Genomic DNA, 19,239 nt, shown 5'->3' with positions numbered 1-19,239 from the left:
CAGCATGCATATGTTTTTTTAGGCAAGTTTTGAAACACCTAGAACTTAAGAAATATTTTTCTTCTACCCATAAAATCTCTCTCCTCTGTTTTGACTGAGTTATAGAAGCTTCAAAGCAACCATATAACGACATGAAATAGTTTTCTTTTAACAACACCTAGTGGCCCCACTTCTTATTTACGTTTCCTGGATTTGTAATTCCAACAACAGTATTTTTAAAGTCAGATAAAGTGCTTTTATCTATTGGTTATATTTTTTGTTGCTTTGGGAGATAAGTTTAGTTGTTATGTTGGAAGAAGACGCCAGGCTATTTTAGAACCTGCTGAAAAACGTCTGAGAAGCAATCATAAAGCAAGACTTTGGGAAATCACAGGTTTTTCAAGCAGAGTTTCTAGTAAATATATTAGATCTGTAGTTAGATTTAAAGATGGCGTTTTTAAAGAGGATGTGTTCTTGCAGAAATAACATTTGTCATTAAGTCTTCCCTCCTGAATAAGGACCCCTAGTTCAGTGTGCTGCAAGTATTTCTTGGCATGTGAATAACAGCACACAGAAATGTCACAGGGAACAGGGCTTAATGTGGGACAGATGTTTCACTGGCACTTCTGCTCTCAGAGACCAATCCCCTGTGCTTGATATAGCAGTCCTAGCTCATTGCTGTAATATTTTTAAGAAAGTTTTTTTTTATCTTCTGCCCCCATGTCTTATACACTTCAAACTTGGAGCAAATATTTTCTTCCTTTCAGGCCAATTACAGTCCAGTATTGTAGGTGCTGCCAGTTCAAACCATTTTCCTGTGTGAATTGGTTCAGTAACTCTGGTGAATCGGTTTGGTGACAAACACCTTTCAGAGATCTGCAGAATAGTGTTCTGGTGTGACAGGTAATTCAGGTGCCTTTAAAACGGGAATTCTCAATAGGCTTCCATTATTTTTTTTCCACCCTTGCGTGATGATCTTTTTTTTTTACTTTCTTGACAGTCTGTATGTAAAAGAATATGTATGTATGTGCAGTTTAATGAATGGGTCTGTTATCCTTTTCACCTCGCTAATCTGTTCCAACCCTAAAAAAGGAAAGGAAAAAGAAAAACCCCACTTTTTGGAAACAACTTTGATTAATGCATTGTTTCAAAACTCTAGCATCATGAAATAGAAGAAACATATTCTGGATAACTGGATTTTTCTGGAAGACCTGCTTTTAAAAGATGACACATTAAAGTGTTTTTATATCTTTGCCTAGGTTAAATGATATAGCAAATGCTTTTGATATAATATTTGTGTTTCATCTGAAGGCTGTAAATATTTTTTTCAGATATGCCTCTGATATCCCAATGTCTAGCAGAAAGTCTCCCTCTAACTGAAGCATATCCATCATTCTTTAGGGTATCCATCATTGAACATCCCGATTCAATAAGAGATGATATCTTATTATCCTTTCAGTGAGTCACCGTATTTATGGATTTAACTGGTATTGTCCAGATGTATCATCTTTGATTCAGCGTGTTGGGTGCTGCGGGAGTTACTCGCTGTGCTCTGTGCACCGCAGGTTGCTGTTGTGTGATGCTGGGCCATCCCAGGGACCGTTTTTATCTGTGAGTGCTATCGACAGATAACAACTGAGCTTTTGTCAGTGCAGAGTTTATATATTCCATTGTGGATTTTGGTTTTTTTTAATGAGGAAGGCTTCAGTTTATCTTATAATACTGAAAAGTCTAATCTGATTTGGTAGTTAAGGGTTTTCACAGTTTCTTTTTCACAGCCATCACAGAGGATTGCACATACATATTTACCCTTGTTTAATTATTCAGTGTTATGCTGACTCTCAATAAATATTCACCAATTCTACATGGACATTTCAACTCTTTCGAGATTTAAAAGGCATAAGTCATATTCAGACTTAAAGAAGTCTTAATTCTGATGGAGTATGTGACACTTGACGAGTTTTTCACTTACAGAAATATGCTTTCGAAAAGATGACCCTTCTCATAGCTTTCCATGTTGTTCAAACATGTCCATTTTAACTGACTATTAATGATTAGTTGAAAGTTTGATTTTCTGCTTGTTGTAATTACAGTGGGATACCTTGTAACTTGGTTCCATCCTCCTACCCAAAACAAAACACAGAAAGAATGCAGAACCAAGTGTGCTTTTTTAATGATGAGAAATACAGTACAGATTTCATAAGGTTAAAGGTCAGTAAAGACATCTTTTCTTATTCACGCATTTTCATTAAGTAATTTCAGAAAATAATTGAGTAGATAGGCTTGCAAATAAAGCAGAAGACACATGAGGAGCTGTGCTTCTGTGGCAGTGGTAGCTGCTAGTAATGCAGTAATGGGAGGAAGTTAATTACAGGATCATAACAGTCTACGGATGTTTAAAAGATGAATACACTAGGCAGAGTAATTTTTTGGCTTATTACAAGTGGGGTATGGACAGTTTTAGCCTGAATGCCAGGGGAGGTCTCCTCATGGCAAGACACAAGTGAATTAACTCTTGAGATCATACTTTCCCCTGAAGTACTTAAAACATACTGTTAGCAATATTTAATAAGGGGGAAATCTTTCATTGCTCAGAGCATGGGCTGAGTTCTGTTTCAGCTGCACTGGTGCCTGAGGCACTTTTCTTGGGGCCATCCAATTACAGCAATCTGTTAACCTCTTTGGAGGAGAAAACTGAAACCCATGTCCAGAGAGATGAATGAGATGGACCCGAGGGCAGACAGCTCACAGAATAGGCTTTTGATTAAAAAATTACCTCGTTCTTAAGTACTGATTGGGCAGTTTCAGAGAAACAGATGAGATCCTGATGTAGAGAATTTCTTGCATTTCTTGCTGAAGAAGAGTGTTCGTGCAGGCTGGAAGTGGCCTAAATAGCCAGCTTTTAGAAAATCCTCTTTGCAGTAGAGTGGTAATTTCACTGAATTTTTGAGAGGCAGTTGCTGGTTTCCCCAACAGGTGTTCCTGGCAGTTTTTACATGCTGTAGCAGCCAAGCAAGAGAGAAAAGTCATTCTCCAGGAAGAAAAGATGCTTATTTTCAAGCAGCAAAGGCATGATCCAGATAATTTAGAAGCTGCATTTTTAACCTTTGAGGTCCCTTCCTGTAATGCTATAGACTTGCCAAATTAAAGGAGGTGAGAACTTCAGAAGTGATGGAAAGCATCGCACATAAATTCCCTGAGTCAAATCCAAGAGAACATGATGGGCGCCCAGAGGAGGTAAAACCTGTTTCAGTGGAGTTACTGGGTGTTTTAGGGAGCAGGCTGGGCAGGTACAGGAGAGATGTTGTTTTAAAGCCCCAGCAGTTTCAGCATGCAGATGCAGCATGGAGGAGAACCTCTCTTCGCATTCCTCAGCACTCGTGGGTTGCTTATATCTATTAGATATGTTGGTGCTCCAGCAGACTACTTCATACTACGTAGATCCAGTCTCAAAGGGGTCTTTCTAGTGACAAATCCTCTGACCTAGTATGACCTTCTGTATCCCACTTTTTTCCAGCTTACAGTTGCTGAGTTCCTGTATTCTGGGGATGCATGGCTGATTTAAAAAGTTGCCTAGGTGCATCACTGTGTGTTAGTCATAGATCTAATACTCAAGGTCAGCTGTGTCCTCTGAGGTCAGAACTCATTTGACCATGGAGTCTTACAAGACAAAGTTGGTAATTCTTCCTAAATAGAGACTGGTACAACTGAGTTCTGCATTCATATTTTACTGTATTATCCAGGACCCCTTACGCTTTCCTTTCCTTAAAGCTGGAATGGCTTTTAAACCTTGCAAAACAAGTTTCTTCTGTTCTGGTGGGATTTCTTCAGATCCCATCAAGTTAAAAATGAGTCATTCCCAGAGGAGAGTGAGAGCAGATATGGGAAGGGTTGTTCCCTACGTGTTATTTCACTGGCAGATCCCCAGGGGTGGTCCTGGCTGTCCAGCTGCCGCTGTTGGCTGTGCTGCTCCGCATGGCTTGTCTGCCGTGTCACTCCTCTGATTCTGAAATGTATTGTCTGCCGGGTTGACAGGTTTCTTTGTACTACCATCCTGGCTTTGTATTTCTGGATCGAATTTATTGCAAACATAATGATTCCATCATCTGGCTGATTGCCAGTAGGTGTGAGTCTGTGGTGTCTGTTGTCAAGGTTTTGATAGGGGATTTCAGGTTTGGCTCTACCTGAACTCTGTGGTACTCCCTGGTGTTTGAGCCTTCCCAAGAGGCAATTTAAGTTGGTACCTTATGGAGGTGAAGAGTATTCTTGTCTGTCAAAGAAGTTGTCACAGGCAGGACAGAAACAAGTATTCCCTCACAGGGAAGTAAAAGGAATATAGAAACGGTTATTAATACTCATGTTTCTAAAATATCCATTTTATTTTTTTTTCAGCTCTTTTCCGTGGTGTCCAAGCTTTCATTTCATTTTGTCTTGTTTTGTTCCTGTCTGTCCATCTGAATCTCGTATCCTGTTAATTAAATTTAAACCTCATTGCAGGAATTTCAGTGGATTTAATCTAATCTGCTGGTGTCTTTGCTCACTGTATGTGTTACCAGTGTGACTTGATTCTGTGGGTAACATTTCTCGATTACAGTGGACCTGTTTGTTTATCACTATAGCCAGTCCATCCATTGAATTATTGAGTATAGTCTTGACAGTTGATGTAAACGGTTAGATCTTTTGCCTTGGAATGTAAGAAAAGGGTAAAATGTAAAAATATATATGCTGTAAATCTGTGGTCTCTTAAGCTCCTAAAGTTCTAGGGAAAGATTGTCCACTGACATGAGAGGTCAAAGCTTCATCGTGCCATCCCAGCTTGCCTCTAGCAAGGATGAGCCCTATGGTCGTAAACAGAGCATACTTCAAATGTTGCTTTTGTCTGTTCTTCAAAGCCTGATCCTCAGCATGCCAGGATGTATTCGAGCTGGCTTTAGCAACTAAGAATAACAGTGAAGATACAACAACATAAGGCTCAGCAGTCTTGTGCAGATGAAACTCATAACTCTGCTTCTTCAGTGCTTGCTGTTGTCTGTGCTGCCTTGGCTGGGAATTCTTTCTTCCCTTTCAGTACAGACCCGTGGTCAAGGAATGACTTGTCCCTTGCCTGCGCTGACACTGACCTGAGCAGAATTCCTCCTTTTCTGTGTGTGAGCAAGCAAGAGAATAATCAAACCTCTAATCCTGAAAAGAAGAATTGCTTAAATTTGTTCTCATGAATAAGTATTGAGTCCTAATTTCATACTATTTCTGGTGTTCAGATGGAGACAGCAATATGTTAGGGATTAAATAACAGGTTTGAAGCAGGATTGAAAATACAGCATTTGCAGTTGCTCCATTATGACCGTAACTGTGTAAGTGGCTCTGGCGATGGGACCCAGCGAGTAGATGGCACCAGCATTGGTCTTTTCCTCTTGCTGTTGGCTGCTCTTGCCATCCAGCACTCCAGCTTTTGCTTTATTTTAAAACAGATCAGGATGGGAAATTATAATATTAAGAGAGCAATGTACATTCCTGTTGAATCATTTTAAAGCCGCCTTGTTTATGTCTAAACTGATGCATTTTAGGTGAAACTAGCATTTGTGCCCTAAAGCTTGTTATTAGGTAATAAGTCTATAGCAGAAGTCTTCCGATATTTCTTTGAGAAGCAGGGGTTCAGCTTCCTGAGGTGAAGCAATGTTAGCATGGTTTGGTCACGTAGTCATGTCTTCCATCTTAGAGAAGGCAGGTTTGAAAGGGGCAGTGTCACTTCAGCGAGGCCGCGTTCGGGCCTCAGGCACCTGCAGTGTTATGCCTCGTGTTTGACATGTGGAAAGAATGTGTTTTCGCATTACAAATTCTGAGTTGTGAAAAAGATACTCCTTGAGAAACAGCTTCCAAATTGTGGGATAGACTTTCCACTGTCAAAAAAAAAAAATTTCAAAATAAGAAATGATTTCTTATTTTTATGGCCTGCATCTGTGAGTAAGGTAGCTATGAATAATTTACCTTCTCAACTCCATTTGGACTAAGAGCAATGCTGTTCACAGCTAATCCTCCTGAATAGAGCAAGATGATTAAAACGTAATGACTTAAATATAAAAGAAAAAGACCATATTGTTATTGAAACTTACCTTCACCAGGTTAGATTACAACAGTGTCAAGTTTAAAAAAAAATGAGAAAGAATCGAAACTCTTCTCATTTGTCCCCTCCATTCAAGCACCTTTTTATCTCAAATGCAGAAGTTGCTGTACAGGCTCTGTAAGAAATGACTCGTTACCCAACAGTAATAGCTGAGCTGTAATTTCTTGGGTGTTGTGTTTTGTTTCTGTTTTTTAACAGGTCTTCGTGATCAAGCTACATGTAGCTACACTTGTGTTTAGGAGAAAGTAAAAAACAGCATGTTTTTATGGTAATGAGATGTCGCATCATTTCTTTCCATTTGCAGTTTGTCAAAGTATGTTCAGGACGATACCTTAACTGCCTCCCACTGTCTCCTGTTTGCCAGTGGCAAAGACCAGATGGGATGAGACATTTGCCAAAAATTACCACTCAGTGGCGGGAAGGGACTTGCCACAAATCTAGATCATTTGGTCAAAATCCTCAACAACTGCAGGTAACACGAGGAGATGCTGCGCTGCAGTGTGGTCTGCGGAGGGTCAGGGATGCGTCCTGGCAGCACGCTGGATCAAAGAACTTTGCAAACAGTCCGGTGTCTTGCCCCACAGCAGTTCTGGTGGAGCCATCTGTTTTGGACGCTCTTCTGCATAGTTACGTTCCCTCCTGACCATTGTTCCAGCAAGTGGGTCCCGAGGAAAGCCATGCATTGATCTGACAGTGATGCTGAAAGATCATTACTGCTGAGCAAGCCGAGGCGTTGTAAACCTGTCACGTTAACGCAGCAGTGCCTGTAACAAGCTGTATTCATGCGTTCTGGTAGAAAGGGAAAAAGCACTTCATCTTCCAGCTGTGAGACAAGGTGTCCAGTAAACCTGTCCTCATGTGCCCTGTCTTCTTGGGTGTAAGAATTATTACATTGCTGTCTGCATTATATTTGTGTGCCATTTGAACTTTCAAGCTGTAGTAACCAGCCAGACATCAACAAGCCAAAGATCACAAAACAAAGCAGAAGTCCAGGGAAAAAAGTGTTCAAAAGTGATCTGCTAGGAAAAGACCAGCAGTGTCACACCGAGGATGCCCAGCCCAGGGGGGTCATTTCTGCCTTTCACACCAAGGACAAGTGAACAGGGCGCTGGGTGCTCCCCTCACCAGCCATTGCAAAAGCAGATTAGTGCTTGGGACCTTTTCCTTTGTCAGAAGAGCACAGCTGTCATTTAGAAAGATGTGTAGATTGTCGCAGACAAGAGTGTTAGGCACGTGGCTCTACACACAGCGTAATTTAGCCAGTAAAAGACCCACCCACTTGTTTTCACTAAGCTGTTTGTGGTGTAGGAAAGAATGTGTTGGGGTTTTTTTTTGTTGAGCTTTTGTGGAAAAAGAGCAAATGAAACAGCAGATATGAAGAGTTGCAGTTTTTAAATCTCACACCAAATCATTCACCCTTCATCCCTGCTAAAATTTGTCTGGAAACAAATGGGGTGATTTGTCTGAGGTGGGATTGATCTGAGGGTTTCATGTAAGAGTAGGTGACACAGAGAAATATGTTTCATAAGAGCTAACTATTAAAATGTGTTCATAGCTTTAAAAAGGTAATGAAGTTGGTAATAACCTGCGCAGGGCATATTTCAGCATGTTATTTTTGTTTGGTATATGTGTGGCATGGTGTGGGGTTTTTTGAAGCATGTTTCTGTGTTTCTGAAGGCCAGCATCAGGAAGATGGGCAGCAGTGGGGGTTTAAGTGGATCCTGTGGCGACAGGAATTGTGGAAATGGATGCTCAGTGCCGGATGAAAGCTTTTTCATTTGCAAGCTGACTGGCAGCTAGTGTTAAACACTTGATCCCCCGTCCTTTAAATTAGTCGGTGGAACAATGCCACTGGCAGATTGCCCAGATAAAATGGCATTGCAATACCTGTGGAAACTTCTCTGGGAGAAATTATGATTATTCAGCTTAACCCCCCATTTACAGATGCAGACTTATCAATGAGGCTTAGAGGATTTACGCCTAAATCCCAAGGAGAAACTCTAACCTGGTTGAATGGAAGGGTCTGGAGTTTTACCATCAGCTTGAACCGCAGCTGGAGTTTATCGCTGGTCTTCCTCTTCGTTGAAAGTACCTCTGGATCTGCAGAGGAAATAGTAACGTTCCTCGCTTCCCCTGCTCCCTCATGTGCCAGGGAGTTTTAACCATTCTGTTTGGCCATTTGTTTGTTTTCTTATGCTCCTCTATGGACAAAGACGTTGTACATAAATTTTATATGGAAATTTTGATTGGGGGTACTTGTTTCCAGATTTGTTAGGTTTATCCCCTTCTGGACAGTGTAGCCAAGCCATTGAGAATGCCAGATGCCTGTTACTCAGCTGAGAAAATTTCATAGTAGGTCACTTTTGCTGCCACTGCAGTAAAAAATTGTGAAACGTGGGAATTTCATCCAACACAAAACATAATTAGAAGCTTCAAGACGATCAGCAGGACTCCTGGATTCCTTAGCAATTTGGGAGCAGCAAGAGGATAGGTGTGAATAAATTAACCCATGGTGTCCTGCTGGAAGCTCAGCATCTTGTCTAACCTGATGGTGTAACAGTTCACAGCATTTTTTGAGATTCAGTACCATTGGCTGCAAAAGAAAACAAAAAAGGGGTGAAAGAGGTACTTGAGCTCTTGAAAACAAGTAACTATTTGTAGCCCTGCAGATGCTCAATACAGGATCAGTTGTTATTATAAGAGTACAGGGGTCTGGTATTAAATTCTGCCAAAAATATATTGTATCATTTTTATATGGATAGATTTTTTTTTTTACATAGAGAAAAAATATAGCTTGTGAGCATCTATTTTTTTACATACTGTTGCAATGAAATGTGAACCACTTGTGCCCAGGTCTTAAGCTGGACATCTGCATGAATTGCAGTGCTACTGTAAATATTTCTCAACATGGACAGGTAGATGCTATTGGAAAACCCAGAACAAATTCTTAAGTTGCCAATATTGTCACAAAGTCTCCCTGCAGAATGAAGTTGTTTGACAAAGTGTTTCCCTGGTGATTTGGCTGCAGATGAAAATGTCTTCAGCAATAAAATGCCGTGCTCAGGTCTCAGCTCTCGGTGCTCATCAATCAGCAAATGACAGACCAAGGATCTTCTTGCTGGATTAGTTAATATAGTGGATAAAATACGTGAGACATTGATATTCCTCTGAATTTCTATATATAGGGTTTTTTTGACTCTCAAATACACATTATTTTTTAAAATATATACATATATTGTTGCCTACAGCTTCTTTTAGTAATCAATAGGGCTGCAAAAGGACTAAGGTAAAACTATTTTTTATGTACACACAATTTATTGCCTGGAGATAATGACTACTGTCAGAAAATCACTGTCAATCACAGAGGAGGGAGAGTTGGGGGAAGGGGGAAGAAGAGAAGTACATGTGATGACAGCATTTCTACCCTAAGTGCACTATCCTTTGTGGCTTAATATATTAATATTTTGCCAACAAATGGCATTTTATAGAATTTTTGTGGCCCTGTGTGTTGTAAATGCAGTTTTGTTGAGGATAATCATGTTCCGTATCTGCTGACACTTTCATAAGGTATCATTAATGGCTTTAGAAAGTTCAATTACATGGCTGCAAAGAAATAAATCACCTTATAGTTTAATTGCCTCTAATATAATAGCAGCAAATATCTTCTGGGAAGCTGCCTCCTGTGTTACTAAATGACTGTCAATGATGAAGCTGCTTTCCTTAAAGGATGCTCTATTAGGGAGATTGTTTCACAGTGTTTTATGCCACATCTGTTGCTGTCACTACTAAATTTTATAAAGGAATTTAAAATATGACAGATGTCAGTAATAACTTTTATTTCATGCCTACTTTTTAAGGAAAAGATGGATCTTACTGCAATTCCCCTGAAGATTTATATGAGATGTTTCATGTTAAATACATTTAAAATACTTTAAAAATATTTTTTTAATGATCCAGGGAAATATCCAAAAACATGTTATAGCTGATCCACTCTGTGTTCCCATGTGTCCATCTGCTGAGGAAAATACTAAGAGTAGTCATTCATTTTCCTACTTAAATGTCTTAAAGCAGAGTGACTCCTATTCAGATGCAACCACCTGAGAGGCAAAAAGGGAGCACAGATGGAAAGATGAGTATTCTGTGTTTAAAAAAAAAAAAAAGGAAGGAAGGAGGGATGAATAAAAGTGGTACAGGAGGAAAACCAGCAAGAAGGCAAAGGCTGACGAGCTGGATAGGGAAGAGAAATGGGAAGAGCCAAGATTCTTGACAGGGAAGATAAATGAGGAGAATCAGCTGATTAGGCAAAGGGAGGAGATAGGGAGGAAGTGCAGCAATAGCAGAAAAATGGAGAACTTAGTAAAAGCAGAAATCAAGGATGCCAAATAATCAAAGGATAAAAAATAAAAGGACATTGGTTGTCTTTTCCTTCCATTGCCAATCAGTAGGTGGGGTAGAGGGATGATGGACAAAAGTGAAAGACACAACCAAGTTGTATTTTCTTGCTTGTCCTTTTCTTAGGACTCTGGATTTCCTTGTGTGATTTTGGTTCTCACTGTTTACATTGGGTAGACTGTGCTTCCTTTAATACGACTGTATTGCTAAATCCTGTGACTAGTTTGAATTATTTGAATGGTATGATTTTAGGATCATAGCTTGCATTAGCAGGCTTTAAAATGATTCTGAGCGATTTTGGATTGTCTCTTTTCCCTGTGCAAAGTGCAAGTTTCAGCACATCCCCTCCACTCTCTTAACAGAGTAAATAGCAAACACTTTGACTTGATTACTCAAGCATAGAAGGAGTGCAGAGCCTTCAGTGTGCTCAGTACAATGATGGGTCATCTCGAGCGTCTCCCTGTCCATAGGGTGGTGGGGTGGCTCCAGAAGAGGGACAGAGCTCCTAGGATCATGAGCCAGCACTGTGTCCTTGTGGCCAGGAAGGCCAATGGCATCCTGGGGTGTATTAGAAGGGGGTTGGTTAGTAGGTCGAGAGAGGTTCTCCTTCCCCTCTACTCTGCCCTGGTGAGACCACACACTGGAATATTGTGTCCAGTTCTGGGCCCCTCAGTTCCAGAAGGACAGGGAACTGCTGGAGAGGGTCCAGCACAGAGCAACGAAGATGATTAAGGGAGTGGAGCACCTCCCTTATGAGGAAAGGCTGAGGGAGCTGGATCTCTTTAGCTTGGAGAAGAGGAGACTGAGGGGTGAACTCATTAATGTTTATTAAAAAAATGTTCATAAAAAAAAGGGTGAGGGTCACGAGGATGGAGCCAGGCTCTTCTCAGTGACAACCAATGACAGGACAAGGGGCAACGGATACAAACTGGAACACAGGAGGTTCCACTTAAATATGAGAAGAAACTTCTTCACAGAACACTGGAACAGGCTGCCCAGGGAGGTTGCGGAGTCTCCTTCTCTGGAGACATTCAAACCCCGCTGGACACCTTCCTGTGTAACCTCACCTAGGCGTTCCTGCTCCAGCAGATTGGACTAGGTGATCCTTCGAGGTCCCTTCCAATGCCAAACATGCTGTGATTCTGTGATCTGGAGGCTGAGCGATGTGAGCGCGTGCAGGGATGCTGCACCCTGGCCGTGCCGTGGCCCACCCTTCCCTTCGCTGACTAGCAAAGGTTGGCCAGCACGGGGGGATAAAGACAAGGCTTTTTGAGGGGTAAAACTCCCCAGGACATTTTTGTTCTCTGGAAGAGAGGGTTCAGGGAGCTGCCCTGCCCTTTTCTTTGGGCAATTTCCTTACAACAGTGATGTACATTGTTAACACTTCACAGGGTAATGGGTAGGTTGTTAACTAATGGCTGTTTTCAGCCTCTAACTTGTAGGCTATAACAATAAGAATACATTCTATTTCAAAGGGTGGATTTTTTAAAGGAAAAAATGATTTTTTTTTCTGAATTCAGGAGGTGGGAGTTAGGCAGCACTTAATGTATTGAATGCAGTGAGAGAAAATTTGAGCATAAGGTACAGAGACATGTAGGTTGGGTTTGGATGAACACATTTGTGTGTGGAAAATTATATACTGCCTCAACAAAAATTACTTTTTCCTTTTGAAAGAAAATGTTGTTTTCTGCCATGTATTGAGAGAAGTTACAGATCTCCCATTGTAGCGTGTGTAGTTTTTATCCCCATACATGTAAACAGCAGTACTGGTAAACTAATTTTTGCAACAGTTATGGAAGACTCCTTCAAAAAAGTGTCTTTCTTCCTTCAGACTGTTTTTATTTTATGTGCTGATTATTTTATTTTGAAGCTCTGAACCCCTGGCCTGTTCTTCATTGTTCTGGCAGAATTGGCAGAATACACCACAAATATATGCCCCTCCTTACTAAAAATATATTTTAAAAAAAAAAAAGTATTCAGAAAGGCTGTGAGAATGTGCGAATATCTGATCTAAAGCTACCAGTACTGAAAGAATATTTCAAGAATGTATTAAAAAATCAGTAAGAACAGAGTCAAATTAAATGAAATCTTGTTGTTTCTCCCAGGCCAGAATTCACATAGATACAGAATGGGTGTAATGTGAGGAATAATAACAAATAGGAATCATTAACAAAAATAGCAAGTAAGGAAGATATATGCTGGAAAAAAATCTAGATCAAAGGAAAGCCCTGCTATTTTCTACTTGCCTAACTGTGGTGTTTTTTGACTCTCTACAGATGATCTTCAATGCCTTTACTAGCAGGGACAGCTTTTAAAAGGAAAAGATCACAGTATCACAGTATCACAGTATGTTCTGGATTGGAAGGGACCTCAAAAGATCATCTAGTCCAATCCCCCTGCTGGAGCAGGAACGCCTAAGTGAGGTTGCACAGGAACATGTCCAGGTGGGTCTTGAATGTCTCCAGAGAAGGAGACTCCACAACCCCCCTGGGCAGCCTGTTCCAGTGCTCTGTCACCCTTACTGAGAAGAAGTTTCTTCTCAAATTTAAGTGGAACCTCTTGTGTTCCAGCTTGATCCCATTGCCCCTTGTCCTATCATTGTTTGCCAACGAGAAGAGCCTGGCTCCATCCTCATGGCACTCATCTTTTATATATTTATAAACATTAATAAGGTCACCCCTAAGTCTCCTCTTCTCCAAACTAAAGAGACCCAGCTCCCTCAGCCTTTCCTCATAAGGGAGGTGCTCCACTCCCTTAATCATCTTGGTTGCCCTACGCTGGACCCTCTCCAGCAGTTCCTTGTCCTTCTTGAACTGAGGGGCCCAGAACTGGACACAATATTCCAGATGGGGTCTCACCAGGGCAGAGTAGAGGGGAAGGAGGACCTCTCTTGATCTACTAACCACCCCCCTTCTAATACATCCCAGGATGCCATTGGCCTTCCTGGCCACAAGGGCACAGTGCTGGCTCATGGTCATCCTGTTGTCCACCAGGATCCCCAGGTCCCTTTCCCCTACACTGCTCTCTAATATGTAATTTCCCAACCGATACTGGAACCTGGGGTTGTTCCTGCCCAGATGCAGGACTCTACACTTTTCCTTGTTAAATTTCATTAGGTTATTCCCCGCCCAAATCTCCAGCCTGTCTAGGTCTCGCTGGATGGCAGCACAGCCTTCTGGCGTGTCAGCCACTCCTCCCAGCTTAGTGTCATCAGCAAACTTGCTGATAGTACACTCTATTCCCTCGTCTAAGTCGTTAATGAATATATTGAATAATACTGGCCCCAGTACTGACCCCTGAGGTACTCCACTAGATACTGGTCTCCAACTAGACTTCGCACCATTGACTACCACTCTCTGGCTTCTCTCCTTAAGCCAGTTTGTAACCCACCTCACTACTCTATTGTCTAGACCACACCTCTGCAACTTAGCAACTAGGATGCTGTGGGAGACTGTGTCAAAGGCTTTACTGAAGTCAAGGTAGACCACATCCACGGCTCTGCCATCATCCATCCACCTTGTAACATTCTCATAAAAGGCTATGAGGTTGGTCAAGCATGACTTACCCTTGGTAAAGCCATGCTGACTGCCCCTAATAACCTTCTTATCCTTGATATGCCTTGAGATAGCACCAAGGATAAGTTGTTCCATTACTTTCCCAGGGACAGAGGTGAGGCTGACCGGTCTATAGTTACCCGGGTCCTCCTTCTTGCCCTTTTTGAAGATTGGAGTGACATTTGCTTTCCTCCAATCCTCGGGCACCTCTCCCGTTTCCCAAGACTTGGCAAAGATGATGGAGAGCGGTCCAGCAATGACCTCAGCCAGCTCCCTCAGCACCCGCGGATGCATCCCATCTGGACCCATGGATTTATGGATGTCCAGTCTATTTAATTGCTCCTTAACCCAGTCCTCATCAACTAAAGCAAGCTCCTCCATTGACCTCGCTTCATCTGGGGTCTCAGGGGTACAGGGCTCCCCAGGACAGCCTCCGGCAGAGTAGACAGAGACAAAGAAGGCATTCAGTAATTCTGCCTTCTCTGTATCTTCCGCCACCAGGGCACCCACCCCATTCCTCAGTGGGCCTACATTGCCTCTGGTATTAGTTTTATCCGCTATGTATTTGAAAAAGTTCTTTTTGCTGTCCTTGACCCCTCTCGCCAGCTGTAATTCTAAGGAGGCCTTGGCTATCCTAGCTGCCTTCCTACATCCTCTAACAGCAGCCTTATATTCCTCCCAAGTGGCCAGCCCCTGCTTCCATGACCTGTAAACTCTCCTCTTCTGCTTGAACATACCCAATAGATTCCTATTCAACCACGCAGGCCTCCTGGCTCCCTTCCTTGACTTCCTACGTGTGGGGATGCTCTGATCCTGAGCGCGGAAGAAGCAATCTCTGAATGCAATCCAGCTCTCTTGGGCCCCTTTTCCTTCAAGCAGTCTTGCCCATGGGATTTCCCCCAGCAATTGCTTGAAAAGGCCAAAGTTAGCCCTGCTAAAGTCCAGGGTTGCAATTCTACTTGCTATTCTGTTCCTGCCACACAAGATGCTGAACTCCACCATCTCGTGGTCACTGTAACCCAGGCAGCCCTCAACCTTTACTGCTTCGACCAGAAGATGCTCACAAGAACCAGGAGTGTTAAGAGAAGGTCCTCAGTTTGCCTCCAGTCTGCTTGGAGATACACAATGTGCTCTGTGTTTGGTCTTGGCTCTTTTACCTAGTCCAGGGTGGGACTGTATTTGGCGCAGCTGTGGGTGTGCAGAACGGGGCAGTGGAGTTTTGCCGAAGGTGTGAAGACATCAGCAGGGAGAAAAACTCGGGTTTTAGAAAAGTTACACAGAGAAAAGAGGCAATAAAACAGCTCCAATGAATGAGTGAAGAGCGAGTGCCAAGGTGGATGGTGCTGTTTGCAGGATGCTGGACATTGCCATAGGTACTGAGAAAGTGTGGAACAGAGCAGCTTTGAAAAGAATATCAGTTGGGGCCTCAGAAATGATAACTTAGCATGTGACATCTGCCTGAGAGTCCCGTTGGGCAATAATGTGGTCTGAAGGCACCAAGGTCACCTGGCATCTCCTAGCGAGCAACTGCAGTCCTGACTGGAACTGATGGGGACGTGCTGCCCTTGGTCTGGAAATAAACCCACACTTTATTCACATATGCAAGTTATTCCCATGTTATCGATTGGCACATTTCCTAGCAGGGCAATTGCTTCTACTTCTTTTCCTGGTCTTGAAAAATATTTGGTTAAGTTCTAACAGTGACTGCAATGGAGAGAATTCCCAGGTGCTCCGTGCCAGGAGAACAGCACCCTCACGCCCCGGAGGCTGCAGGGGCTGTCCCGCACTGGCTGCCTGGCTCTCTTGGCAAATGAAAAAATACTATGAAGAATAGCCATGGGCTGACCTCTTCCTTTTGCTTCAGTGGTAGCTTTGTGCTCTCTGTAATTTTTTTTTCCTTGAATTGGGGAAAATGCAGAGTTGATATCTGTGATTGGTTTGTGTTGGGGAGCAGATTTTGGAAGGTGAGATGCCTGTATGAGTTTCTTCCCTAGAGTCTTGCAGCTATGCAGTTAGGACATAACGTGGATATTCAAAGCCAGATGCTAAGTGGTACTTATAGGCAGCTCACTGCACGTAGTGCTGATCCCTCGAGACTGGGGACCCACCCACGCTGTCCATGGAGCTGTGAATTTGTCCCAAAGCATGAGGCCAAGTGTTGTGTTTGGAGCCAGGTGACTTCTCTCGTCAAGGAGGTAGTTTGAGCTGTCATATGTCTGTACTTCACAGTAAGCCAGTATCCAGGATTTTCACTAAAAAACTAATTTTTGCTTAAATAAGAATTATTGTCTTACTAAATACATGAAGCCCATCAAGTGGGTGCAGTACTAAAGGTGTCGAGTGAATGAATCATGGGCAGGAAGGAGAGTCAGGGCAGAGTTTGTCTCTATGGCATAGAATCAGAATCTAGACAAGGCTAAGAACTGCTCAAGATCAAGATATATGACTGCGCTGATACAAAGTAAATAGAGTTTTTAAAATTAATGTCCTTGGCATTGGGTATGTTAATACTTCCCTTTTGCAACTTTTATTTTTTAATTAACGGAGCTAATGTGACCAAAAGATGGATGTGAAGAAGTGACAAGCACCATGTATGTTTAAACAGGAAAGGATCTGCTGCAGTCTGTGCTCTTGGTGAATGTGCTTGGTCTTGGTGAAAGACTAAGGAGAATTTGCACAGCATTTGGGGGATATGCTCCTTGCATGAGTCAAGGATGCCCCATGTCCTTCTGTTCTTTGCTATAATGGCTCCCTGGATTCACATGGTCTGAACATTCATCTATTCCTTCATTCACTCCATGCTCCCTTTCTTCACCAAAGTGAGAGTTGCCTGTGTGTTTCTTGCAATATACTGGTGGTGTCCTCTTTTTCCCACGCAGAAGTCAGCTGCTTTTTCATAAATGAAGCTTTGTGTGTCTCTTCATCCCTGTCTTGTCTTGTTCTTCCTTCCTTTCTTACATCCTTTCTCTAAGGCAATTTGTTCTGGGTGTCAGCATTTCTAAACTGTACAGGGAGCCAGTGCTTCAAGGATATGGAGGAAAGGGGGAGATCATTAGTGCTGGTGAAGATGGTCAACTATCCACTGGCTCTTTGATCTATAGGCAGTTCCCCACAGATCTGGGTGGCTGTAACAGCTGCACCTGCTAACCAATTGCAAGATGTCAATCACAAGGCCTGTGTTTATATGTACCTTTTGTCTTTCATTTTCTTGTTTTCACCAAAATCAATATGACATTGCTATTGACTAGAATATACCCTGAAATGTTGGAATTTGTCAAATAATCCAGTGTCCTGAAATTATCTTATAATAGACAAACAAATGAAGAAATACCACTTGGCCAACAATCATAACATCCAGGGATGAAAACTACCCTACTATACTCGCAGGTCATCAGTCCCACAGTGCAGTTGTTTTTCCCAGGCTACACTGAATATCTGCCGGTTTTCTTACGAAGGTGTTCTACAGGCGGATCTAATGCCTTTTGGCAGGAGATCCCGGCTGGGCGTTGCTCTGTGGCTCTCCCTTCCACTCTGCTGGTTCCTCGCCACTCTATGTCAGCTTTGCCTGAGCTTCTGTGGGCTCTGAGTGACAAGGTTTTCTCCACAATGTGTGTCCATGACCCTCTGTGTAGTTACACCTTCTGATTCATACCATCCAATTTGTGCGAGTTTTTTTTAATTACAAAATTTGATGGATTTGTTTTCTTTCTCTTTTTCCCCTGGCTAGAGTTTCCCATGCCTCCAACACATAAAATCTGGTGACCAAACAACTGCGTAGTCCTGTTGACTTGCTGACCTGACAGAAGGCATGCGCCCTGAAAATAAACATTTTCTAGAGCAGTGTAACTCTAGTGCTGGCAGGTGTTCTGAGCAAAGGACGTCCTGAACACTACACCAGGTGAAGAAGTCTAGTCAGTGTACCTTTAGCTTTGGTTCCTGGGTTTTGATTAAGTCAATTTTGAATTTGCAGTGTGGTTTTGTTAGGGCTTAGGGCTTAGTTTGTTGGTTTTTATGAAGGGATATATTTGTTTTTCATTAGGCAGGAAACTAATAGAAAAGGGAAAGTTTCTTGAATAGAAAGAAATATGAGTGATTCTGGGGTTTGTTTCTTTTGATTTTCAGTGTATAGTATCTCAAAAACACTTCAGTTGCGAAGCTGACTTAGAGGATAAGAAAATGTGAGTATAGTAGTGTTTAACTTTTTAATTAAGTATTTTTCATTAATAAAAAATATGTGACATACATTTCAGTTTGGAGTCCAATCTTGATCCAGTTTATTTGCTGTGATAAAAGCTGCAGTGGACTGAAGCCCCAGAGAGATTCATAGAGGGCAGTTGTTTGCCATGGTGTCATTTCTCAAAGATAAATTATGCAGCAGTAAAGACAAGTTCATAAACTTTATTGTGGTGCTTTAGTAGCTCTGCTTTAGGTACTACTGGGAAGGTAAATTCAACACTAAGGCCTTCTCCAAGCTTTAGTAAACTGTCTTAGAAGCTGCTATTGTAATTTTTTTTTTCTTTTTAGGATACTTTTCTAAGCTCAGTAGCAGGAGAGGGAAAGAAGAGGGTGGTCTTTTTTCTTCACCTTTGGTTAATCTTTCTGACTTTCTACTTACAGTAGCATGAAAAGGAAACATACTATGATAAAAAAATATTCTCTTTATACTTATTGACTCAAACACATAGCTTTTTATAGGCTTGCCATTTTTCGTCAATAGCACGCATCTTTGTCATAGTTTAAAATGATCTAGAAATAGTACAGTTACAGTTCTTAAAATTATGTGCAGCTATGAGCAATATGTACTATCCACATTTTCCATATGTTGAGACAATGTTCTACTTTTATGTGTATAGTAAAAAATTATCAGTGATAAACAGTCAGGCAAGTGGAACTGTATCTTAATTGAATACTGAAAAAATCAGAATCAAAATACTTTACATTTGTATTCAAAAGAATTTTAGGACAAAATGTCCTTCTGGCCCTTATGTGGTAACCCAAAAATATAAGTCTTTCTGGCCTTTGCAGACTATGCTAGTATGCAGTATTGGCACCAGAGGATTTATGGCTGTTTGCCCTTAATTGATACTTTTTCTTAAGAATTTCAGAAGATCTTTAAGAAGCTATCGTTTTCACGATTTATCTCTGGGTTTCATTTTAGGAAGAATGTAGGAATGTTGAATTGTTGCTTATCTA

The 19,239-nt window shown here is 41.8% G+C and overlaps 1 protein-coding gene across 3 annotated transcripts in view; it reads left to right on the top strand.

The window, feature by feature from the left end:
• RSU1 (Ras suppressor protein 1) overlaps positions 1–19,239 on the top strand; it is a 104,038-nt gene that overhangs the window by 70,022 nt on the left and 14,777 nt on the right. Inside the window, exon 9 of one of the 3 annotated variants that reach the window (XM_080339145.1) lies at positions 6,299–6,424. The exons of the other annotated variants lie outside the window; for them this stretch is intronic. Coding sequence (XP_080195271.1) covers position 6,299 — 1 coding nt within the window. The 3' untranslated portion in view covers positions 6,300–6,424. Of the gene's footprint in view, positions 1–6,298; positions 6,425–19,239 lie in introns of those variants that run through there. 3 annotated transcript variants of the gene reach the window in all.

This window comes from Nesoenas mayeri (genome assembly GCF_963082525.1).
Source record: "Nesoenas mayeri genome assembly, chromosome: 2".
NCBI lineage: Eukaryota > Metazoa > Chordata > Aves > Columbiformes > Columbidae > Nesoenas > Nesoenas mayeri.
Note: the sequence above shows the minus strand (reverse complement) of the source record. Positions and strands in the feature narration are given on the sequence as shown.